The 20,315-nt window shown below is 40.5% G+C and overlaps 1 protein-coding gene across 3 annotated transcripts in view; it reads right to left on the bottom strand.

The window, feature by feature from the left end:
* Positions 1-20,315, bottom strand: part of stk40 (serine/threonine kinase 40) — a 76,660-nt gene that overhangs the window by 50,363 nt on the left and 5,982 nt on the right. For all 3 annotated transcript variants that reach the window (XM_043717907.2, XM_043717909.2, XM_087976911.1), the window contains exons 2-3: positions 2,466-2,592; positions 531-616 (exon numbers count right to left, since the gene is read on the bottom strand). In XM_043717907.2, the coding sequence (XP_043573842.1) occupies positions 531-616; positions 2,466-2,592 (213 nt within the window). The remainder of the gene's footprint in view (positions 1-530; positions 617-2,465; positions 2,593-20,315) is intronic.

The raw sequence follows: 20,315 nt of genomic DNA, 5'->3' as shown, positions 1-20,315 counted from the left end.
TGTAGTAACTAGATACAACAGTAAAATGTAGTTACAAATAAACAGTGCAGACTTGCTGGCACTTGGAGATACACAAATATCAGTGACTGAAATTTGGCCTCATGTCAGCACCTTCCTAGGTAAGGATCCTCAAAGCAGCGCAGCTGCAAGTGAGGAGATCAGAATGGCTTTGGAGCTCAACCTTCACTGGGTTAATGTATCACACTAACATGATAACATACTTTTACTGTAAAATATGCTTTGCAACTATATTATGCTGTCACCTTAGGAACAATAGTTCTTTGGAATATTTTTGATGTGTGATGGAAAGGTTTATAATTGAACTCGGACTCTTGTGGTATAGTGGCAGTGTTGCTATCTCCGAGCCAGGAGGTCCAGGTTAGGGTCCCACCTGCTCTGGATGTGTCATAAAATCTATAAACATATTGGTTACAAAAAACATCTGTAATTGAACGTATCAAAGTATATTTGTTCTTCCATGAAACAGGTTTTTATTTTAAGTACAGTGTTAGTCGGCTTTCTTCACTTACTTTTAATTGATAGAAGTCATCTGTTCCATCTTTTCTCGCCAAACACTGAACAATGCTCTGTACAGGCGAATTTCCCAAACGAGGACCTAACCAAGAGAAATAAAACTGCTTTAAAAGCAAAGCACACACCCTAGAGATTCCTTTCAATTTAGTGGAAGGCCTATGACTAACTCTCAATTACATAAAAGACTTCCCCAATGTGTAGGACTTCTTACTCATTTCAAAAATCAAGGTCATTTTGTGTAATAAGTGCCACTGAGAACAGTTCAGCAAGTGACTAATCGTTTTTGAGTCACTGAAAACCATAAAAACAACATACAGCTGACAAGTCCTGCTGAAGGATAAAGTTAATTTTCTAATCCGTTTCAGGACACAGCAAAGCAACTTTGTTATTTGTTTCAAACATGCCTTGAAACATAAAAATAAAATTGACAAGAGCTCAAGTAGCTCTTTAATCAGAATAAATTTCCTTCTCTCCTCCACTGTTTAAGTCAAATCTGGATTTACATGGCCTGGTCCTGCAATCAATTCTGTCTGTGCCTCCATGTTGGCACGTTGCTCAACCTCATGTGATGTCTTAACCCTGTCCTCAATCAAAATTTCCAGCAGACAACCAATGGAGACAGAAATCCCAGGCGATCTTTCTCCCCCCCTCTGCTTACACCATCAGGTTGGAGTTCTCACAGGTCTTCGACAATAAAACTGCGATAGGACACAAAAAAGCTATGTCACAGAAATAAACCATTCAGCTCATGGTATCTCTCCTGACACTAAAATAAAAACAAGCTGCCCACTCTACAGTATTTCAAATCTGCTAATTCACCTAGAGATCAAACTCAGGAATTCCTGGCCTAGCAAACTCCACCACAGATTATCCTCCAGCTTCTTCACATGCTCAAAATGATTTGTATTCAGTTAGCCACCCTTGTGGTAATTTACCAAACCTGTGTTTTGGAAAGAACAATCAGCTTTTTTTTTTAGATTAGATTACTTACAGCATGGAAACAGACCCTTCGTCCCAACAAATCCACACTGACCCACCGAAGCGCAACCCACCCAAACCCATTCTCCTACATTTACCCCTTCTACTAACACTATGGCCATGCTAAATTGCCCAATTCACTTAACCTGCACATTTTTGGACTGTGGGAGGAAACCGGAGCACCTGGAGGAAACCCACGCAGACACGGGGAGAATGTGCAAACAGTCAGTCGCCTAAGGCGGGAATTGAACCTGGGTCTCTGGCGCTGTGAGGCAGCAATGCGAACCACTGTGCCGCCCACTCAAAATACCACAGACTCCCCGCGTGACAGGCAGGGACACTAACCACTACACTACCGAGGATTGGATCAGCTTCACCTTCAACAAAAAAATCTCTGCTGGCCGAAAGTACAGCTACCACCGCATCCTCCAAACCACTACGGCTCAAGTCTGGACATTGGAGTTTGGTAGGATATTATAACACAGTTGATTACATTCGAACAGAATCTCTGGTCAGTATTTTTTTTTACTCGAGTCTGTGCACAGACTGTTTTGTTATGGAGCTGCTTTGATGGTTCCATTCAGAAAAGCAATTGGTCTCCCAGCCACAGAAACCAACTGTCCCAGGCGTGGCTACCCTTTAACTGAGCTGATCTTACACAAGCATGACTACTGGCCTCAGTTTCCGAGGTGACTGAAGGAAGGGCAATAACCTATGGTCCAGCTGATCACAGTCAAAGACTGAAAACTGGACATAACAGGAATATGCACTATAGCAGAAATCATCTGTCAACACTCACCATCCCAGCCTGCTCATGAAGAGCAGCAAATAAGGGGTAAAGGGTGCCTCTGGAACTGAACACGAAATAAGTTCAAGAGCAGAAGGGATATGGTAAGAAAGCAAATTGATTGCCCAACACCAATATTCAAAGAACTGAAATTGGATAAACTCACCCAAGATGAATGGCCCAGCTCTTTTGCTGTTACTTCCAGAGATTCCTGTACAAAGAGCCTTTGAGCGTGCTGAGGATTCACCAGCTCCTCTGTCTGCTGCTCTCCTCTTCATCCTGCAGTCTCCACTCTAAAGAGAAGGAAACATTTTGAACCATTTGCTATGCCTAGGTTGATTCGACAGAATTATTTTAAAATGACCCAAACAAACCTGTTTAACAAGATGCAAATGATCTATTTCATATACACAAATTAATCCCTATAAGGATCTAAATTGGGTTTGGCAGCTCAGAGAAGCAGAGGCACTGACGCTGTGAGAGAAGCAGTGGTAGTTGATGTGCTGCAACCAGCAAATCAGTCATGAAAAGGAAGAGTGAGTAATCATACAGAATCTACTCAGTATCATAATGGATGAGCTTTTCCATGAAATTGTGGATATTTGATTATATATATCCCTTTTGTCATGAATTATGTCATAGCAAATTAAACAGTAAAATTAAAATGTCAATAAAATGTCATTTTATTCTTTAAAGAAACATGGAGTAGCTTCCCAGTAAAATTGTGTTTAGCATCCTTTTGCCTTCATCTGCTAAACGCTTGCTGCCTTTGATTATTTTTGTCTATCAGTGTTCTTTCCAAATTACAAACTACTAATATCCTGACAAGGAACCACTCTATTGCCTTTTCTCTTGTACTGAGCTGAAGAGAATTTTTACTTGACACATGGAAAGTGATATTGCACCCTCCCAGAACGGAGCACTTGCAATTACGTTCACCCTCCTTAAGTCGAAACCTAAAGTGCTGACAGCAGCACAATGATTTTGGATTGTTCATTCAGTTTAGGGTGATCACGTGATTAATTTTCCAACTTCAGTATTTCAAAGTTGATTATCGACGTTATGATTCAAGTAAACAAAAAACTTGAAGATACTTATTAAACAAAGATCAAGTCTATTTTAGTTAAAGTGGAAATTTGCTGCTGTCGTGTTTACAGAGAGCTAGGTTTTCACTGATTGAAAAAGGTACAATACACCACAAATTTGTGTGAAAACAGGATATGACTGATTGAGAGAAACTGACTTTCAACAAGCCTGAAATCTCACTCTCAGTGGAGTCTGTGTACTCTGCTTCTGTTGTCACTGCATCAACTATGAAGCTTGGAGAGGCAGTAGGAGTCTTTTGAGCACTTAAACTTCAATTTGCCCAAGTTCTCAACCACTAACTGCAAAACAGTATGCTTCTCCTTAAAAGGATTTAACACAAACTATTTAACACATTCTGAATAAATTGTGATGAGCATTTCAATGAACATTAAAATCTCAAAAAGAAAATGGATATTTCAAAGAATCTGCAGTGATTGTAACTAGGTCAGCCAAGTGGATCTCAGAATATGAGTTGCCAGATTGGACCAGATTAACAGCCCCAATCAAAGAGCCCCGGCTGACAGATAAGAACAGGAATGTCAAACATCTTGTTCACCTGGAGATGGCAAAGATCCTCCTGGATAAATAAAGGGTGACTTGGTGATGGGATACCAGCGTCTGTGGAGCTACTTCAGTGGCAATGAGAAAAAAAGCACACTCCTGAAGAAATTCATTCGCAATAGTGACTGAGTTTTGTTAAGCATTTGTGGCATCATGTTGTTATTTGGGAAGCATGACCCCTTCAATCCTGCCAAGGACTGGGCACAGGTATGTGGAAAGAATGTGTTATTTTCTCCTGAGCAAATTATTTTGGGGCAGACGAAAAGCAATGACCAATTCTCCTTACAGCTTGTGGACCCGCAGCTTTTTCAGTTATTAGGAACCAAACATTCCCTGAGGCACCACACATTAAAATCTTTCAAGAGTTGATGGATTTAGTTAAGGAATTTAATTACCCAAGCTGCCTCTAATTCTGGGATGCTATCGGTTTTACCTGACAGCTCAAGAGATTTGACTAGGTTAACACAACTTACAGAGACATGTGACTTTGGTTTAACCCTTAGTAAGATACTGAGAGATCATCAGGTATGTGGGGTTAATGGTTTAACCATGCAAAAGCATCTATTAACCAAAGCCCAACAGGACTTCAAACAGTCACTAGAACTGGCTTTACCATTGGAAAATGCAGCAAGTGGAGCATGATTTGCAGGGTATTCTGATGGAAATGAGCACTGTCGCCAGCCAGACTGAGCTTGGGGAACACCACTTGAGTGAAAACAATTGCATAGCCTCACTCAGGACATATGCTGAGCAGATGGACTCTAGGTCAGGCAAAAGCAAAACCCCAAAACAAAGCCAAGCCTCAGCCAAATGGTTAAATTCTCTTCAGGGATAGTTCTAGCAGAATTGCTAATGGGGAAAATACTTTGTAGCAGGTTAAATCAGATCTCCCCGGACCTAGGGAGGTTGAAACGGCATCAGGGATGTAGTGATTATACTGAGGTCAGTCAGGTGATCACAGAATGAGTTGCCTGATTGGACCAGATAAATGTTTCCAATTAAGGAGCCCTAGCTGACAGACATGAACAGGTTCCGTTCACTCAGAGTTGGATGAGAGGGAACTGGATTCATGTTATGGAGTCTCCCCGTGTAAATGAATGGCGACTTTGTGACTGGATACCAGTCTCTGTGGAGTTACTTCAAATCTCTTCTCTGCAACAGCACAAACACTATCGCAAACACTAGGCTTGTCCCAGTTTCTAGAAAACCACTTTTTTCAACTCAAACAACACTTCAGAGTATTCATTTTCTCTTCAAAGAAAGTGAGTGAGGGGAGGGAAGAGGAGTGAGAAACTTGTGATCATAAAATTTTTCAACCAGTACATTTGTAGATGCAACATTGCTCTTAAATTTTTTAAAGTTTAACGTAACATCTTAGTATGCACCACTAAACCTAATTTTGACTCAAACGTTACATTAAAAATGCATCTATCGTATGCTTCTCATAACATCAGTATACTCTTTGCCCAAAATCGTAGACCATAAGACATCAGGGCAGAAGTGGGCCTCTCAGCCAATCAAGTCTGCTCCAACAATCAATGAGATCACTGCTGATCTGATAATCTTCAGCTACACGTTCCTGTCTTTCTCTCATAATCTTGGATGCACTTACTGATGAAAAATCTGTCTATTTCAGTCTCGAGTATACTCAACACCCTTGTCTCCCTAATCCGCTGCAGTAAAGAATTTCAAACTCACTACTTTCGGGGAAGGGAGAGGGAGAGGGAGAGGGAGAGGGAGAGACTTAAGAGAATGACCCTCAAAGTCTGAGGTCCTCCCCTATGGTCCCAGACTTTCTCGAAGGAAGAAACATCTTTTCTAAACACCAACCCTGACAAGCCCCCAAAGTATCGTACATGTTACAGTAAGTCACCCTTGCAGATGTGTCAAGATTATGTCTCCAAAATGACATTATTATGTATAACTTTTGTGCTTGCAATCTGTGCAGCAACAAATACTGTGTCATATAACATGGATTAAAGCCATCATAGTCATGCTATCTACTCTGCTGCTGAACGAACAGGGCCTCTATACCTATAACTACACTACAACACACAGAAAGAAACTCAAAAAGACAATGCCCATGAAAACTGGCTAGAGTAGACAGACATTGAATTTTATCTATCAAAATAATGCTTTTTTTCCTCCCCTTCAGACCTACAAGTGCCTTTGGGTATTGATCTTATTCTTCAGCATTCAAGGTTTCAATTCAAGCTTACACATTCTACATTATAAATTACACAATGATTTCTCCATTCACATTTATTGGGTAACTAAGTTAGAAGGTGGTTGAGGCACCAGTTGGTCATTTATTTCACAAGAGCAATGGTGATGAGTCTCATGTAAATTTTCCAAGAAATAACAGAAAGCTTCTCAAAAATGAACTGCTGGTTCCCACATAATCACACAATTTAGTTTCAAAATACATGATGCATTAACACACCCTTCTTCATGCAAGATGAGTGTCTGCCTCGTCCTTCTACAAACAGCTGCATTTTTCTAATAAAAGGCCACAGACCTGCTCCTTCTGTCTGCACAGACGCTACTCAAATCGCTGAGTACCTCCAGCCTTCGTTAGAACAAAAAATTGTGAATAATAGGGGCCTAATCAAGTCAACAAAACTAGCAAGAAGGTAAGCCAAATTTTGAGGAATTAAAGAACAGAAGAGATGTTGAGAAGCCAAGTTTAGTGTAGAAGATGCAGCAAGGAAACTGAAGAGAGAGGTACAGAAAAGCTGTAGTCCAAGGACTAGAAAGTGAATGATGCTACAGAAAAGATGAGAGTGAATAAATGTTATTCATGCATTAATGATAGGAAGACTAATGAAGATGAAAATAACGGACAAGCAAGATTATAGTACCGGTTAAGATACATTCATCCGATTGCAAGATTCCACACTTATAAGGACAATGCTGGAGAAGTAGAATTTACAACCTATAACTGCTCCACACTTCAATATATAGTTTAAACAGTTGGTTCTGCAACAGCACGTGTTTCTTCAACTTGAATTAGCTTTAACGAGATTGAAGAATTTAGAGTGAACACAAACTTTCCTTACCTGGATTGGCTAAAACACGATTCCGGCTCTATTAGTTGAAATAGTGCAGCTATTGCGTGATTTCCCTATATTGCGAGATTGCACGAGAACGGGACTATTGCATTATATCAGAACCAACTGCAGTTTCAACCTGGCAGAGCAGCATAATGAAATCCAGAGAGGCTGCACCACACTGACACTATCAATACAGCCAAATGCAGTTTAAAAGCTAGCAGGGCACCGGTACCTCTTGTGTAAGCTGAAAACAGGCTTCATATGATATCTCAATCCATTGCAACTTGCTATATTTTTATAACATTAAATCACTTAATTAATACAAGTACAGCTTCTCTGGCAGTTTAAAACATCGATCATTTACAGCTGCTTCTGTTTAAAGGATGTGACTCTAAATTCTCATGCTTCATTGAGGTTTAGCAGAGCGGGTAGAAAAAAATAGCTTCATATAAAAGTGGTTCAAGAACCAGAGATCATAGATTCAATATCATTGGCAAAAGATCTACAGAGCTGAAAATGTGTTGCTGGAACAGCGCAGCAGGTCAGGCAGCATCCAGGGAACAGGAGAATCGACGTTTCGGGCATAAGCCCTTCTTCAGGAATGAGGCAAGTTTGTCCAGCAGGCTAAGATAAAAGGTAGGGAGGAGGGACTTGGGGGAGGGGCGTCGGAAATGTGATAGGTGGAAAGAGGTCAAGGTGAGGGTGATAGGTCAGACTGGGGTGGGGACGGAGGGGTCAGGAAGAAGATTGCAGGTTAGGAAGGCGGTGCTGAATTCGATGGATTTGACTGAGACAGGTGGGGGGGGGGGGGGGGGGGGGAGGAAATGAGGAAACAAGGTGGGGGGAGGGGAAAAAGATTTCAGTGAGTCCCTCTCTCATTGCACCCCCCAGGTATCCCTCTAAAAAGATCTTCAGAGGAAAACAGACAAAAAGAAATGAAGAGAAACCAAATATATCAACTCTTAGAAAAACCCAGCAAAGACACAAAAAGCAAAATGATCTCTTTCCAAGCATAGACTCAACAACATTATGCACTATTTTATGAGGAGTGGTAAGGATTCAATTGTCAAGTCCAAGACTAAAGGGAATAAACTCAGAATAAAAGGTTAATGATGATTTGAAACAGATGAGGAGAAATATCTTTTCTCAAAAGGATGGTAAATTTGTGGATTCTGTACCACAGAGAACTGTCATGGTTGGGTCATTAAGTATATTCAAGGCTGAAATAGATTTTTATTCAGCAAGGGAATCGAGGGTCATCAGGCTAAGGCAAGAAAGTGGAGCAGAGGATGATCAGATCAGCCATGACCTCACCGAATGGCAAAGCAGACTCAATGGACTGAAGAGCTTACTTCTCCTACATCTTATGGTTTTATGCAATATTAGTAGCTTGCGCCACAAAAAACCGGTACTAACCTACAGATAGGAAGCATGGAATCAGAGTTATCCATATGTTAACAGACAATTACAAAACAACATGAGAACTGGAGCTCTATTCAGCTGCCTCGAAAAAAAATTGGAACAGCAAAAATAAAATGTTCAAATCAACTAGCTACAGGATTATTGAGATAAAAGGTTTAAAAATAACCTAAGGCAAAAATTATTCAAAGCATAATTATTCAAATTATGTCAGAAATGTATTGGCAGTGATCTGCCAAAATATGGCCAAATAAGACAAGTTATAAAAATCAATTCAGACTGCACAGGAGGTCACCTAATGTGCCAGGGATGGCTTTTGAAAGAGATACCCAATTAGGTTCATTTCATGGCTCATTTCCCATAGCACTACAAAATTCTCTTGAATACATCTAACTTTCCTTTTTTAAAGTCATTGAATCAGCTGCTACCATTCTTTCAGACACAGTGCATTACCATCATCTGCCAGGTACAATGTAAAATCAAACATTTCTGCGCATTATCTCTGGTTCTTTCGCTCATTACCTTCCATCTGTATATTTTGCTACCACTCCTTCCTCCTGGTAATGGAAACAGTTTTTCCCACCTACTCTACTTATATATTCTACACTTTTTAACAGCTCAAAATCTCCCTGAACATTTTCTGCTTTAAGGAGAGCAATTTTGGTTTCTCAAGCAATTCAAAAACTTCCAATTCCTGGTATGTCCCAGGAGAGACCAAATATTACATTCAAAATACTGAAGTATTTTTAAAGATGCTGACTGATGGATTTTATATCTCAAGTATTTCCTGTCATTTCAAAATCCATAATTTCCTAATTTTTTTTTGTTTTCACAGTTCCTTGGATATGATGAAGTCTATGATGTATGTCACACTGATAGAGACCCAAAAGCAAAGTTCCAGTCTCAAGCATTAAATTCACCAATGTTCCCCTGGAATCTGGAACTGCAACCTCTCGGTTAAACATGAAAACTGCAGCCAAAGACTTTTCTTATAGTTCTGTTCAATCAGCTTTAAAATCTGTTTCAATAATACAGATTCAAAGCATAAAAGCAGATCAGTTCTCTCGGATTCACTATCAAATTATGCTGGTACATGTCAGATTTCACTTCCTAAAAGGCAGCGTGGATGTTTCAATCACTCCTATACATTTCCTTCAAATACTGTAAATGGAGCTACTTAATCCTTTCACAGGACTAAATTCCTGTGGTTAACACTCAAAGCAACAATTTTCAATCCCGTGAAGTCATTCCTAGGCAACAGTAGCTAGTACTTCTTTCTTAATTCAGTATTTCTTTCAGAGATAAGATCAACTTTTTTCCCGAACAAATTAGGATACAGTTCCACAGCATTCAACTTCAATCCAGAGCAACTTCTAACAACATGGAAGGGGAAAAATAACTATCTTACAGACATGACAGCAAGCAGGTCAGAACATAAGTTTCTACTACACCCAATTCTACTACACCCAACACTCTAAACAACAACACTTACTGAAAAGGAACATCCAGGTTTTTAAGCCTTAACCAATTTGTATAAGCATGGTAACAGGCACACTGGGTTCTGAGGACTAAATAATAAAGCCAATCTATTTCGCAACTGAATTTATGGTCAGCTTCACGAGTGTGGATACTTACCAATTGTCCAAATTAGATGATGTGTAATTCCAGACAAAGCATCTATAGCAATCCAACATGAAGGAATAGGACAAAATTCAATTCCTCACAATATCCCTCATGATATGCATTAAGCACAACAGTAGCATATTCAAAGCTGTACTGATCAATAACTGGTACAACTCAAACAGGCAGTAGGACCAGTGATTTTCCAGCTCAGTGCAATAAGCAGTGTGAATTGAGGGGATCACCCAAACACTGAGGGAGAGGGCACGAGAGAGAGAGAGAGAGAGAGAGAGAGAGAGAGAGAGAGAGAGGGCACGAGAGAGAGAGAGGGCACGAGAGAGAGAGAGAGAGAGAGAGAGGGCACGAGAGAGAGAGCACGAGAGAGAGAGAGAGAGAGAGAGAGAGAGAAAACGAACGAGAGAGAGAGAGAGAGAACACGTGCATGTGTACACAGCTTTTATTGCACTTGAACCTCTGACTTTGAAACCACAAACATCTTATACTGTTCAAGCCTACCTGGATGGAAGGAACTGCACGATCCATGGCTCCTGTCAGTCTGATTTTAATGAAAACTAGTAATTTGCGGGGTGTCATTAGAAGGGACCAAAAGCATCCTGCAGGAAAACAATGAGGCTGAATAGACACATGACTGCAGTGCCACATGGTTAAGGAACAAGTTGCTTTGTTACAAACATGTGACTGTAAGGCCCAGCCTACTACTTAGGGCTGAAAGTGCAGCCTTGCCAGAACTCTTCACAACTCAGAAGAAGTTTAAAATGAGTTGATGAGTGCATTATTGTCTATTTGTTGTCTGGATCAGCCCATTATCCTCATAAGAATGATTGCGCTATCATACTTAACCACAGAGTCATCAAAAGATTTAAAATAATTGGTAGTCTGGTTGGGTGCTGTCACCATTTATTTCCCAAGAAAGTATTCACACTTTCACAAGATAAGCAGTTGCAAATTACTACAGCCAAAATCAAGGGTCACAAAGCATACAGCTGCATTTAAGTCAAACCTGTGCTCTACATCTTCAAACCCAGTTGAAAATCTGGTACATGAGGCCCTTTAAACCAAGCTTGACTCAGCATGAGCCCAAATTTAAAGACCGTGTCTTTCTATATATTTGACTGTGAACTGAAATGGGAAAAAAAAGAACTGTTTTTAAAAGACAAGGCTTGTTGTAGGATTACTGCATTACTTTTGCAGGTGACACTTAAGTACTGTTTATAAAGCCACCTGTTCAAGCAGTAGTAAAGGGTTTGCAGCTGAGCCAGAACTAAGGACGGTGTTAAAATGGAGATTCAACCAGCAACAAGTTGCTGATTGACAACTGGTCACTAGTCCACAGACCAATGACAAAGGCATTCTGCCTGCCAACATCTGTATGAATGGGCTCCCAGGGAGATGAATAGTCCCAGACTGTGAACAAGTTACTGAGAAGCCATTAGTCTCTGAAAACTCAGGAGCTTTGTTATTCTCTGCCATAAAAAAACACCAAATCCTGAAGAACGCCAGTTTATTTTTCCTTCAGCAGTTGCTATAAGCTGTGAGTTTTAAGAATAAGTTAAAACCTTTTATAAGTGTGAACCAGTCAAATCTGTGTACCTCTAAACGACTCACATCATCTGGAGAAGGAAGATCAATAATGTTCCGATCAGCACAAATATAATCTCAACAAATCCTGTTAACAGGGGCCACTGAACTGCCTTCCCTCTGCCCACATAACCCTTGTTTTTTCCTCCTGTCTGTATATAGAATATAAAGGGGGAGGTGATAAAGTTTTAACCAGTAGAGCTGATATATCGAAAGTCCATAATTACTTACCTGCAGCTCTAATCTACTTATATAGAAGAATCAGTCAGCTTGATAAATATGTGCTTTCTGTTCATCGAAGTCTGAGATTCCAGTATATTGGAAAATTATACGTTCTTCTAAAAAATCTTGAACTTTTGAGATAAATCTAGGAAACGCAGAGCTTGATTTCCAGCACATGATTTTGTGTTCTGCCTCACTGGATAAAACACATAAAATAATCACACTGGGTCAAAAGATCCCGGATCCTGGAGTTGTGGCACAGCTCGCTTAAGCAGATTAAAAACAATTTTAGCCAGCTCTCGTGACAGTGTTAGTGTCCTGAGCTCTTGACGAGAAAGTAGAGGTTGAAATCCTACCTGCCTTTGGAGTGGATCAGGACACGGATAATCTGGCTTACTGAACATAATTTAATTACTATTAATTTATAAATTTTAAGAAAAATACTCAAAATGGAAAATCATCTCAACAATTAGCAAATAATAAATGTAACAAAGGCTGTGATGATATATAAGTACCAACATAAATACGAAAATTAAACAGAAATTCAAAGGGTTTAAACTAGGTGAATGGAAACTATTAGCAGTAATCCAGATTGGAGGACATGCACTAATGATTTTGAAATTGAACAGTGAACCGAAAAGAAATGTGATTATAATTTGAAACAAACTCTGTGGTAAGGAAAATAAATTTCTTTTCAGTAATTCACTTCTGTCTATTCCTGTTTCTTTTTCTCTTCCAAAGTTAACACTTATTAATTCTTGTACCAACCAGTGACCAAAGACAGCATTCCACAGAGATGTCAGACTTCACACCTTTTCAGAAAAAAGACGCAAAAGGATTTTCAATCCCACAATTTCATTCTGAAGAAAAAGGCTGCGCTCCCCAGAGTTCTCTCTGGTCTTTAGCCCTCGCTAGCCACCAACAATCAAATTATTTATTTCACCATGGGGCCTTGGCTGGTCAGAAATTATCTGTTGCATTTTCTACATCATAACAGTAACTGCACTTCAAAAGTGTTGCTCAGCTGGAAAACATTTTCATTCTTCCAAAGGTTGCAAAAAAAATGTACTAAGCAAGCATACGTTGATCTTTATCTACAACATATTCAGCACAATAAAATCCAAAACTTCATGAAAGCAAATAAATATTTTCACATGAAAGCTTCATTTATACAGTACTCAATACACTAAAGTATTAGGAACCTTTGCACAATAATATTTTGTGTGGAAGCGCGAATATTGTACAATTGTTCATTGTATTAGACTTTGCTGATCTTAAAGTAACTGGATTCCCAGTAAACCTACAGATAAGCATGAAACTGTTCATACTTTCCGCATGTAGTTGAAAATCACAACACCAGGTTATAGCCCAACAGGTTTATTTGGAAGCACTAGCTTTTGGAGCACTGCTCCTTCATCAGGTGGTTGTGAACATGTGCACGTAAACGGTAAGCAATACCCAGCAGCACATAGCTTCTTCCAAACTTTAGTTGCGACTGGGGATCTAGCTGTTTAAAATCAAAGTGAGGTATTGATAATTTCAGATCTGTCAGTGATGACAGTAATGTTAAAGGCAATTAGAAATGTAAGACACAAGTACAAGCAAACCTCAAGATGGGATTTATTTATTTCCCTCAACTGTAACTAAATAAAACTAAATGTTGCTTGGACTGCTTTACATAAGGAGCAAAGAGTGTGCTACAGAGGTGGAGATTCCAGATACCAACTGAATAGGACTAAACAAAAAGCATTTGGAAGCAAAAGTTTAAATAGTGACTAATTACCACAGATTCCCAAAGGAGAACTCCCAAAACCACCAAATAACCTTACCACAGTCAGCCCCATCTAAATATTTCCAAGAAAGAGTGTCAAGATGTTATCCTTCACAGATCTTTAAAATTCACATTTGGGAGGCCAAATTACATGTTTTATCAACTAATTATTAATGTGATGATATTGCCAGTACTAAATTTAGCAATTTTGATTCAAATAAAAAAGGATTGCAACATAGGTCAAGGTAGAGACTATTGGCACTTCTACACCACAAGTGCAGGCAAGTTTTCCTTTGTTGGACACATGCTCTGATCAGAACGAGTCCGGGTCTCAAAGGCAAAGCAAAGTGTTAAGGTCTTGCCATTGGATGCTGGCTTCTAGTTTTGGCAATGTAAATACAAAGCCAGTTGCGCACACTCACTCTCTGTATTTATAGAGGACTAGCAAAGACACCAGGCTTCTACTGACAGCAAGGAGATAACTCTCTCTAAACAGTGTATGATTTTACATGTGAAATGCTTAAAAGGTTGTTACAACGGAGGCTAGCATTTTACTCTAAGTACAGTTTTTTTTTAAAAAGGGTTGCATGATTATTACAGCTAAGTACAAGACCAGTATCAATGTTCACATAATCATGATTATAATACGTGATTATTCTTTCTGTAAAATAAAATTGCACATATCCAGAATTTCAGGGAAAAGAAGCAAATCACATAAACCTTCTCGGCAGGAACACACAATGAACAAAGCAGTCTTTTTGATTCCATTACAAAGCTTTTTTTTCCACAAAAAAGGAGCCAATAGTCACATCTTTAGCCTGCTTCTTAGAAACAGACCAGAATTTTTCACTCGCCACAACTGCCATATTATGCGACAGCCTACAATCATAAAGTAACCACAGCTATGACAGGAGCTTAAATTCGTCTGTTCCGTAAGGTCACTTTCACAATCTCCAACATTGTGAGCAGCAGCAATTAACATAAAAAACATTATAAAGATCAGATCACTTACACCAGGTTTTATTCATTTTCTTTGCACTCACCCCAACCAATCCATGAAGTACAGACTGGAACTGCTATGCACAGTCCAGAGCGCTCAAAGGCAGCCATTCTTGACCATTTATATATGCGTTAAGGCACCATAACCAAATCTAATATTTCCTTTATGAATGCAGTGTTCGGTTTCACTTGAAATGTGCAGGAAGCCAATTATCACACTCTTAGCCGCTGCCAAAGTTCTGATCAACTATACCAGCAGAAACAATCATATCTTGAATTGTCTGTTTGCCCAGGTATTTGATCTGTATTGGCTGGGCATATCTGTTGAGACTAAACAAACGTGCCTGTCACCTTTGAACAATGCTTGACAAAGATACTGCTTCTCATTTCAGAAAAGCAAGCTGCAGTTCTGACTGATGTTCTCACCAATGTAATAAAACAAAAGAATTGCAAATGCTGAAAATCTGAAACAAAGACAGAAATTGCTAGAAAAACTCAACAGGCCCAGCAGCATCTGTGGAGAGAAGGCAGAATTAATGCTTTGGATCCAGGTCACTGGACCAAAATGTTAACTCTGCTTTCTCTCCACAGGTGCTGCCAAGCCTGCAGAGTTTTTCTAGCAATTTCTGTCTTTGTTCGTCACCAATGTATTTATTTTGTCAGTCAGTTAACACCAGCGTCATTAGCAGCAGCAGCAAACTGATAGTGTAAACAAGAGTGTTGATGCTACCACTACTAGGATCAGCGCACAGCTGTCAAACAGATGGTTCAAACCATCACCTGCACCAGCAACACTAACTGGCCACTGAAAACAGCCTTCATAGACCGTCAACAGCAAACACAATGGCAGGAGCATTCTTAACCTTTATAGGCCACTTTTGGAATATTGCGTGCAATTCTGGTCTCCTTCCTAGCGGAAGGATGTTTGAAACTTGAAAGGGTTCAGAAACGATTTATAAGGATGTCGCCAGGATTGGAGGATTTGAGCTACTGGGAGAGGTTGGGCTGTTTTCCCTGGAGCGTCGGCAGCTGAGGGATGACCTTATAGAGGTTTATAAAATCATGAGGGGCATGGAAAGGATAAATAGACATGGTCTTTTCCCTCGGATCAGGAAGTCCAGAACTAAAGGCCATAGGTTTAGGGTGAGGGGGGAAAGATATAAAAGAGACCCAAGGGGCAAATATTCACAGTGGGTGGTGTGTGTGTGGAATAGGCTACCAGAAGAAGTGGTGGAGGCTGGTATAATTGCAACATTTAAGAGGCATTTGGATGGGTATATGAATAGGAAGGGTTTGGAGGGATATGGGCCAGGTGCTGGCCGGTGGGACTAGATTAGGTTGGGATATCTGGTCAGCATGGACAAGTTGGACCAAAGGGTCTGTTTCTGTGCCGTACATCTCTATGACTCGAGATATCATTGAACTCTACTGACTGCACCCTGGCATCAGGCGAGCTTCTTTCAGAAAAACAATTCCAAACAACACATACGTACAGTGGTTTTAAATTGGAACCTGGTGTTGTAATGTTCGCCCATCACGAGAAGTAGAGCTGATCGAACAGTGAAGTTAGGAGCCAGTACTGGAAACCACTTTAGCAACCAGTTCTACAATATAACTAGACCACAGGATATAGTGAGATCACTCCATTACACTGGTTCATTATTATACACAAAGATAAGTTATCAAATGCTCAGCAAAAACACTAAATTTCAGTGGTTCAGATACACTTGAAGATCCAAGTACCTACTTGCAAACAAAAGTAAAGTAGCAAAATCATTTCAAACAAGACCACTTCAAAAGCTCAAAACGGATACCCACTCAACGTATTAAAGCAATTGCGAGCAGGAACAAAGTAGGACTGGACCTCAGTCATAAGGTGGGACATCCACTTTAAGAATGTTTCTAAATCTCATGCGGGGCCAGGGGGTTGACAAGCCACCCGTGCAAGCCTCCATTACAGACACTATTTCAAAAGGTCAAGGTATGATGCACCCAATCAAGATAAAAATTGGCACTACCCATTTCTGTTGGCAAAGAGTCATCAATAGCCACTCGTAGTTCAGCTGCCCCACCAAGCTGAAGGACCACCACTTTGGCAATGAGCCAGTAGAATAGTTCAGCTACATTGTAGGAAGCAGTACGAGTTTGAAAGCACATGAAGGACAGTATAAAATGAATGCCAATCTCCTCTGGGTCAGGAAAACATAGTCAATAGAGAGCTCAATATGGACATTTCACTCCAAATCAAGGAACTAGGATTGCCAAACTTTTGGTGGTCTTTCAGATCCATTCCTCTTCTGGGGCTAGCTTACACTGAATCTAACGCTTTCAAATCAGTTTCATGGAATTAATCCATCGGGCTAGTAAACAGAAATGCTCAGAAATAGAATATGGATGCTATTTTATAGAAGGAGACAAAAGAACTCATGCTAACTCAAAAAAAGGCAATAAAATGGAAACAAATTTCAAAATGAGGAAATTAATGTCAGTGAGGCAAATAGGAACAATGCATTTACAGAACAAAATTCTGGACAGGGCAAATTCCCAGACCGAATCTCCTGACTGAAAAATCTGCAAGATGGGGCCACAGCCTCAGGTTAGGGTGGGATTCCTCAACTGGAAGAAACTTCTTCACTCAAAAGACGGCTATTATTTGGAATTCTCTGCCCCAGAAGGTAGCGAATGGTCCATCATTCAAATATTAGGGATTTGGACTTCTCAAAATTAAGATCAGTCATCACCATACTCAATGAAGCAGATTCAAGAAGCCTTATAGTCTACATTCGCTCCTCATACTCCTTTTGTCAATAGAAGGATATGTTGCTAAAGAAAGATGAAGTAGAGTGGCAGGAGGCACTAGCAAAGCATATAAACTAGTATTGGGCCAAATAGCTTCACTTAACTAAACTTACAAACAAAATGTAAGCTATTGTTAAATGATTGCTTTGAAAGCACAACCGCAAAGGCCCAGCATGTGGAATTTATGTTCAGAGCAAAAGGTAAGTTACAGCACATAAATAAAAGGACACAGGATGAGAATGTCACTGGCTAGCCCAGCATTTATAACTAATCTCGAATTGCCCAGAAAAAGGTGAGCATCAACCACTTCCTTGAACTGCCTCAGTGCGTCAGGTATAGGTACACCCATAACGTTGTTAAAAAGGGAGGTTCAAGATTTTGATCCAGCAACAGCGAAGGAACCATGTAAGCACCAAGAGTTCATCACCCTGCACTTGCGACCATTTGAAGGAAGAAAATAAGACCTATTGCAGGGATAACCCTGCCTCCTTAAATCGGTTCCTTCAAGTGGTTGAACAGCTTCTGCTGGAATCAGAAAACAGATTCCAACTATCAATAGGCAGTGGACATGACCTTCCAAGCGTGACAAATCCAAAAACGGCAGAGACTGCCGCAGCTATCTTGATACATTACCTTCTTTGACCTCACAAAGGCCTTAGACTCTATCTACCAGGAGGGTTAAGGGAGGTCCTCCTCAATTTGGTCGCCTACAGAAATAAGCATTGTCCTTTGCTTGCTGTGTGACAATATGCAAGACATGATTTTCACCAACAATTCTGACTGACCCAATACCTGAGCAAACTAAAATCAAGCAAACCTGTGTCATCGCACCAACACTCTTCTCCACCTTCTTTCCTACAATATTTGCCTCCATTTCTGTAAAGATTCCACAAGAATGGAACTTCTTTTCCAGATACACTGGAGACCATTCAATCAAAGTTTGAGAGAAGATTTGTAGCTCGGGTGCTCGTTGTTGTGGTTCAGTTCGCCGAGCTGGGAATTTGTGTTGCAGACGTTTCGTCTCCTGTCTAGGTGACATCCTCAGTGCTTGGGAGCCTCCTGTGAAGTGCTTCTGTGTTGTTTCCTCCGGCATTTATAGTGATTTGTATCTGCCGCTTCCAGTTGTCAGTTCCAGCTGTCCGCTGCGGTGGCCGGTATATTGGGTCCAGGTCGATGAGCGTATTGATTGAATCTGTGGATGAGTGCCATGCCTCTAGGAATTCCCTGGCTATTCTCTGTTTGACCAGTGTAGTGTACAAAATCCCACGCAAGGACTGCACAAAACACTACGTAGGACAAACAGGAAGACAGCTAACGATCCGCATCCATGAACACCAACTAGCCATGAAACGACACGACCAGCTATCCTTAGTAGCCACACACTCAGATGACAAGCAACATGAGTTCGACTGGGACAACACTACTATTATAGGACAAGCCAAACAGAGAACAGCCAGGGAATTCCTAGAGGTATGGCATTCATCCACAGATTCAATCAATAAGCACATCGACCTGGACCCAATATACCAGCCAGTGCAGCAGACAGCTGGAACTGACAACCGGAAGCGGCAGAGACAAATCGCTATAAATGCCGGAGGAAAGATCACAGAAGCGCTTCACAGGAGGCTCCCAAGCACTGAGGATGTCACCTAGACAGGGGACGAAACGCCTGCAACACAAATTCCCAACTCGGCGAACAGAACCACAACACCATTCAATCAGCATCACGTTCAGTCCATAACCAAGACCACCTCAATGCCTATTGTCATTGATCTGTATTGTGGCCCAGATGTGAAGTTTTGACACTAAAATACTCAACCTCTTTCAAATCCCTCCACAGCTTTGTTCTTATCTATCTTTGCAGTCTCCCATATCAACACTACGATGAGGGCTGTGCCTTCAGTTGCCTAGTCCCCAAGTCTGGAATGCACTCCTTACGTTTAGATCAGAGTGGTGCTAGAAAAGCACAGCAGGTCAGGCAGCATCCGAGGAGCAGGAAAATCGATGTCTCGGGCAAAAGCCCTTCATCAGGAATGTGATCACACTTTCATTTGAACTAATATCAAGTTATGTGACTTGGTGCAACACCTTGCTCGATCACACCCTTGCAAAGCACCTTGGGACATTTAATCACAAGACAATGCAATTACTGTGGTTAGGCATTTTGAGGGTGGCATATGATCCAGAAGAAAAAAAACTACACATCTCCAAATTCCTTCTTTTAAAAAAATTCTAAGGCTAGTAATCTGCCTGTGGAGTTATTCTGCCAACAAACTAAGAGGACTTTGTTAGCTCAGTCAGCTGAACAGACTGTTTGGGGAGCCAATGGCCTAAGGGTATTATCGCTGTACTGTTAATCCAGACAACCTGGTAATGTTCTGGCGACCCAGGTTCAAATCCTGCCACAGCAGATGGTAGGATTTGAATTCACTTCTTTTAAAAATCTGGAATTAGGAGTCTAATGATGACAATGAATCCATTGTTGGTTGTCAGAAAAATCCATTTGTATCTTTTAGGGAAGGAAACTGCCACTATTACCTGGCCTTGCCTGGCCTACAAATGACTCTAGACCTACAGTAATATGGTTGACAGTTAACTGCCCGCTGGGCAATCGGATGCTGGCCTAGCTAGCGTCACACTGATTCTGTGAATGAATTTTTAAAAATTATAAATAGGAAGGTTTACTATCTCAGACGGCAGAAGTTCCACCACCTCCCCCTCAAGGCAATCGAAATTCTAGCATCCATATTTGTAAAAATCATTTACTATCACATATACTTAGCTTATCAATAAGATGCACATTTATTTCACACAACAGCATGACAGTGATTCCTGGTAGCTTAATATTGAAAATCTCAAAAGTGGAATAGAATAGGAATGGCAGCCA

Source organism: Chiloscyllium plagiosum, unplaced genomic scaffold (genome assembly GCF_037043375.1).
Source record: "Chiloscyllium plagiosum isolate Xiang-an unplaced genomic scaffold, Cpla_swu_hap1 HiC_scaffold_30, whole genome shotgun sequence".
NCBI classification, from domain to species: Eukaryota; Metazoa; Chordata; class Chondrichthyes; order Orectolobiformes; family Hemiscylliidae; genus Chiloscyllium; species Chiloscyllium plagiosum.
The sequence above is the reverse complement of the archived record's forward strand: the minus strand, read 5'-3'. Positions and strand labels throughout refer to the sequence as shown.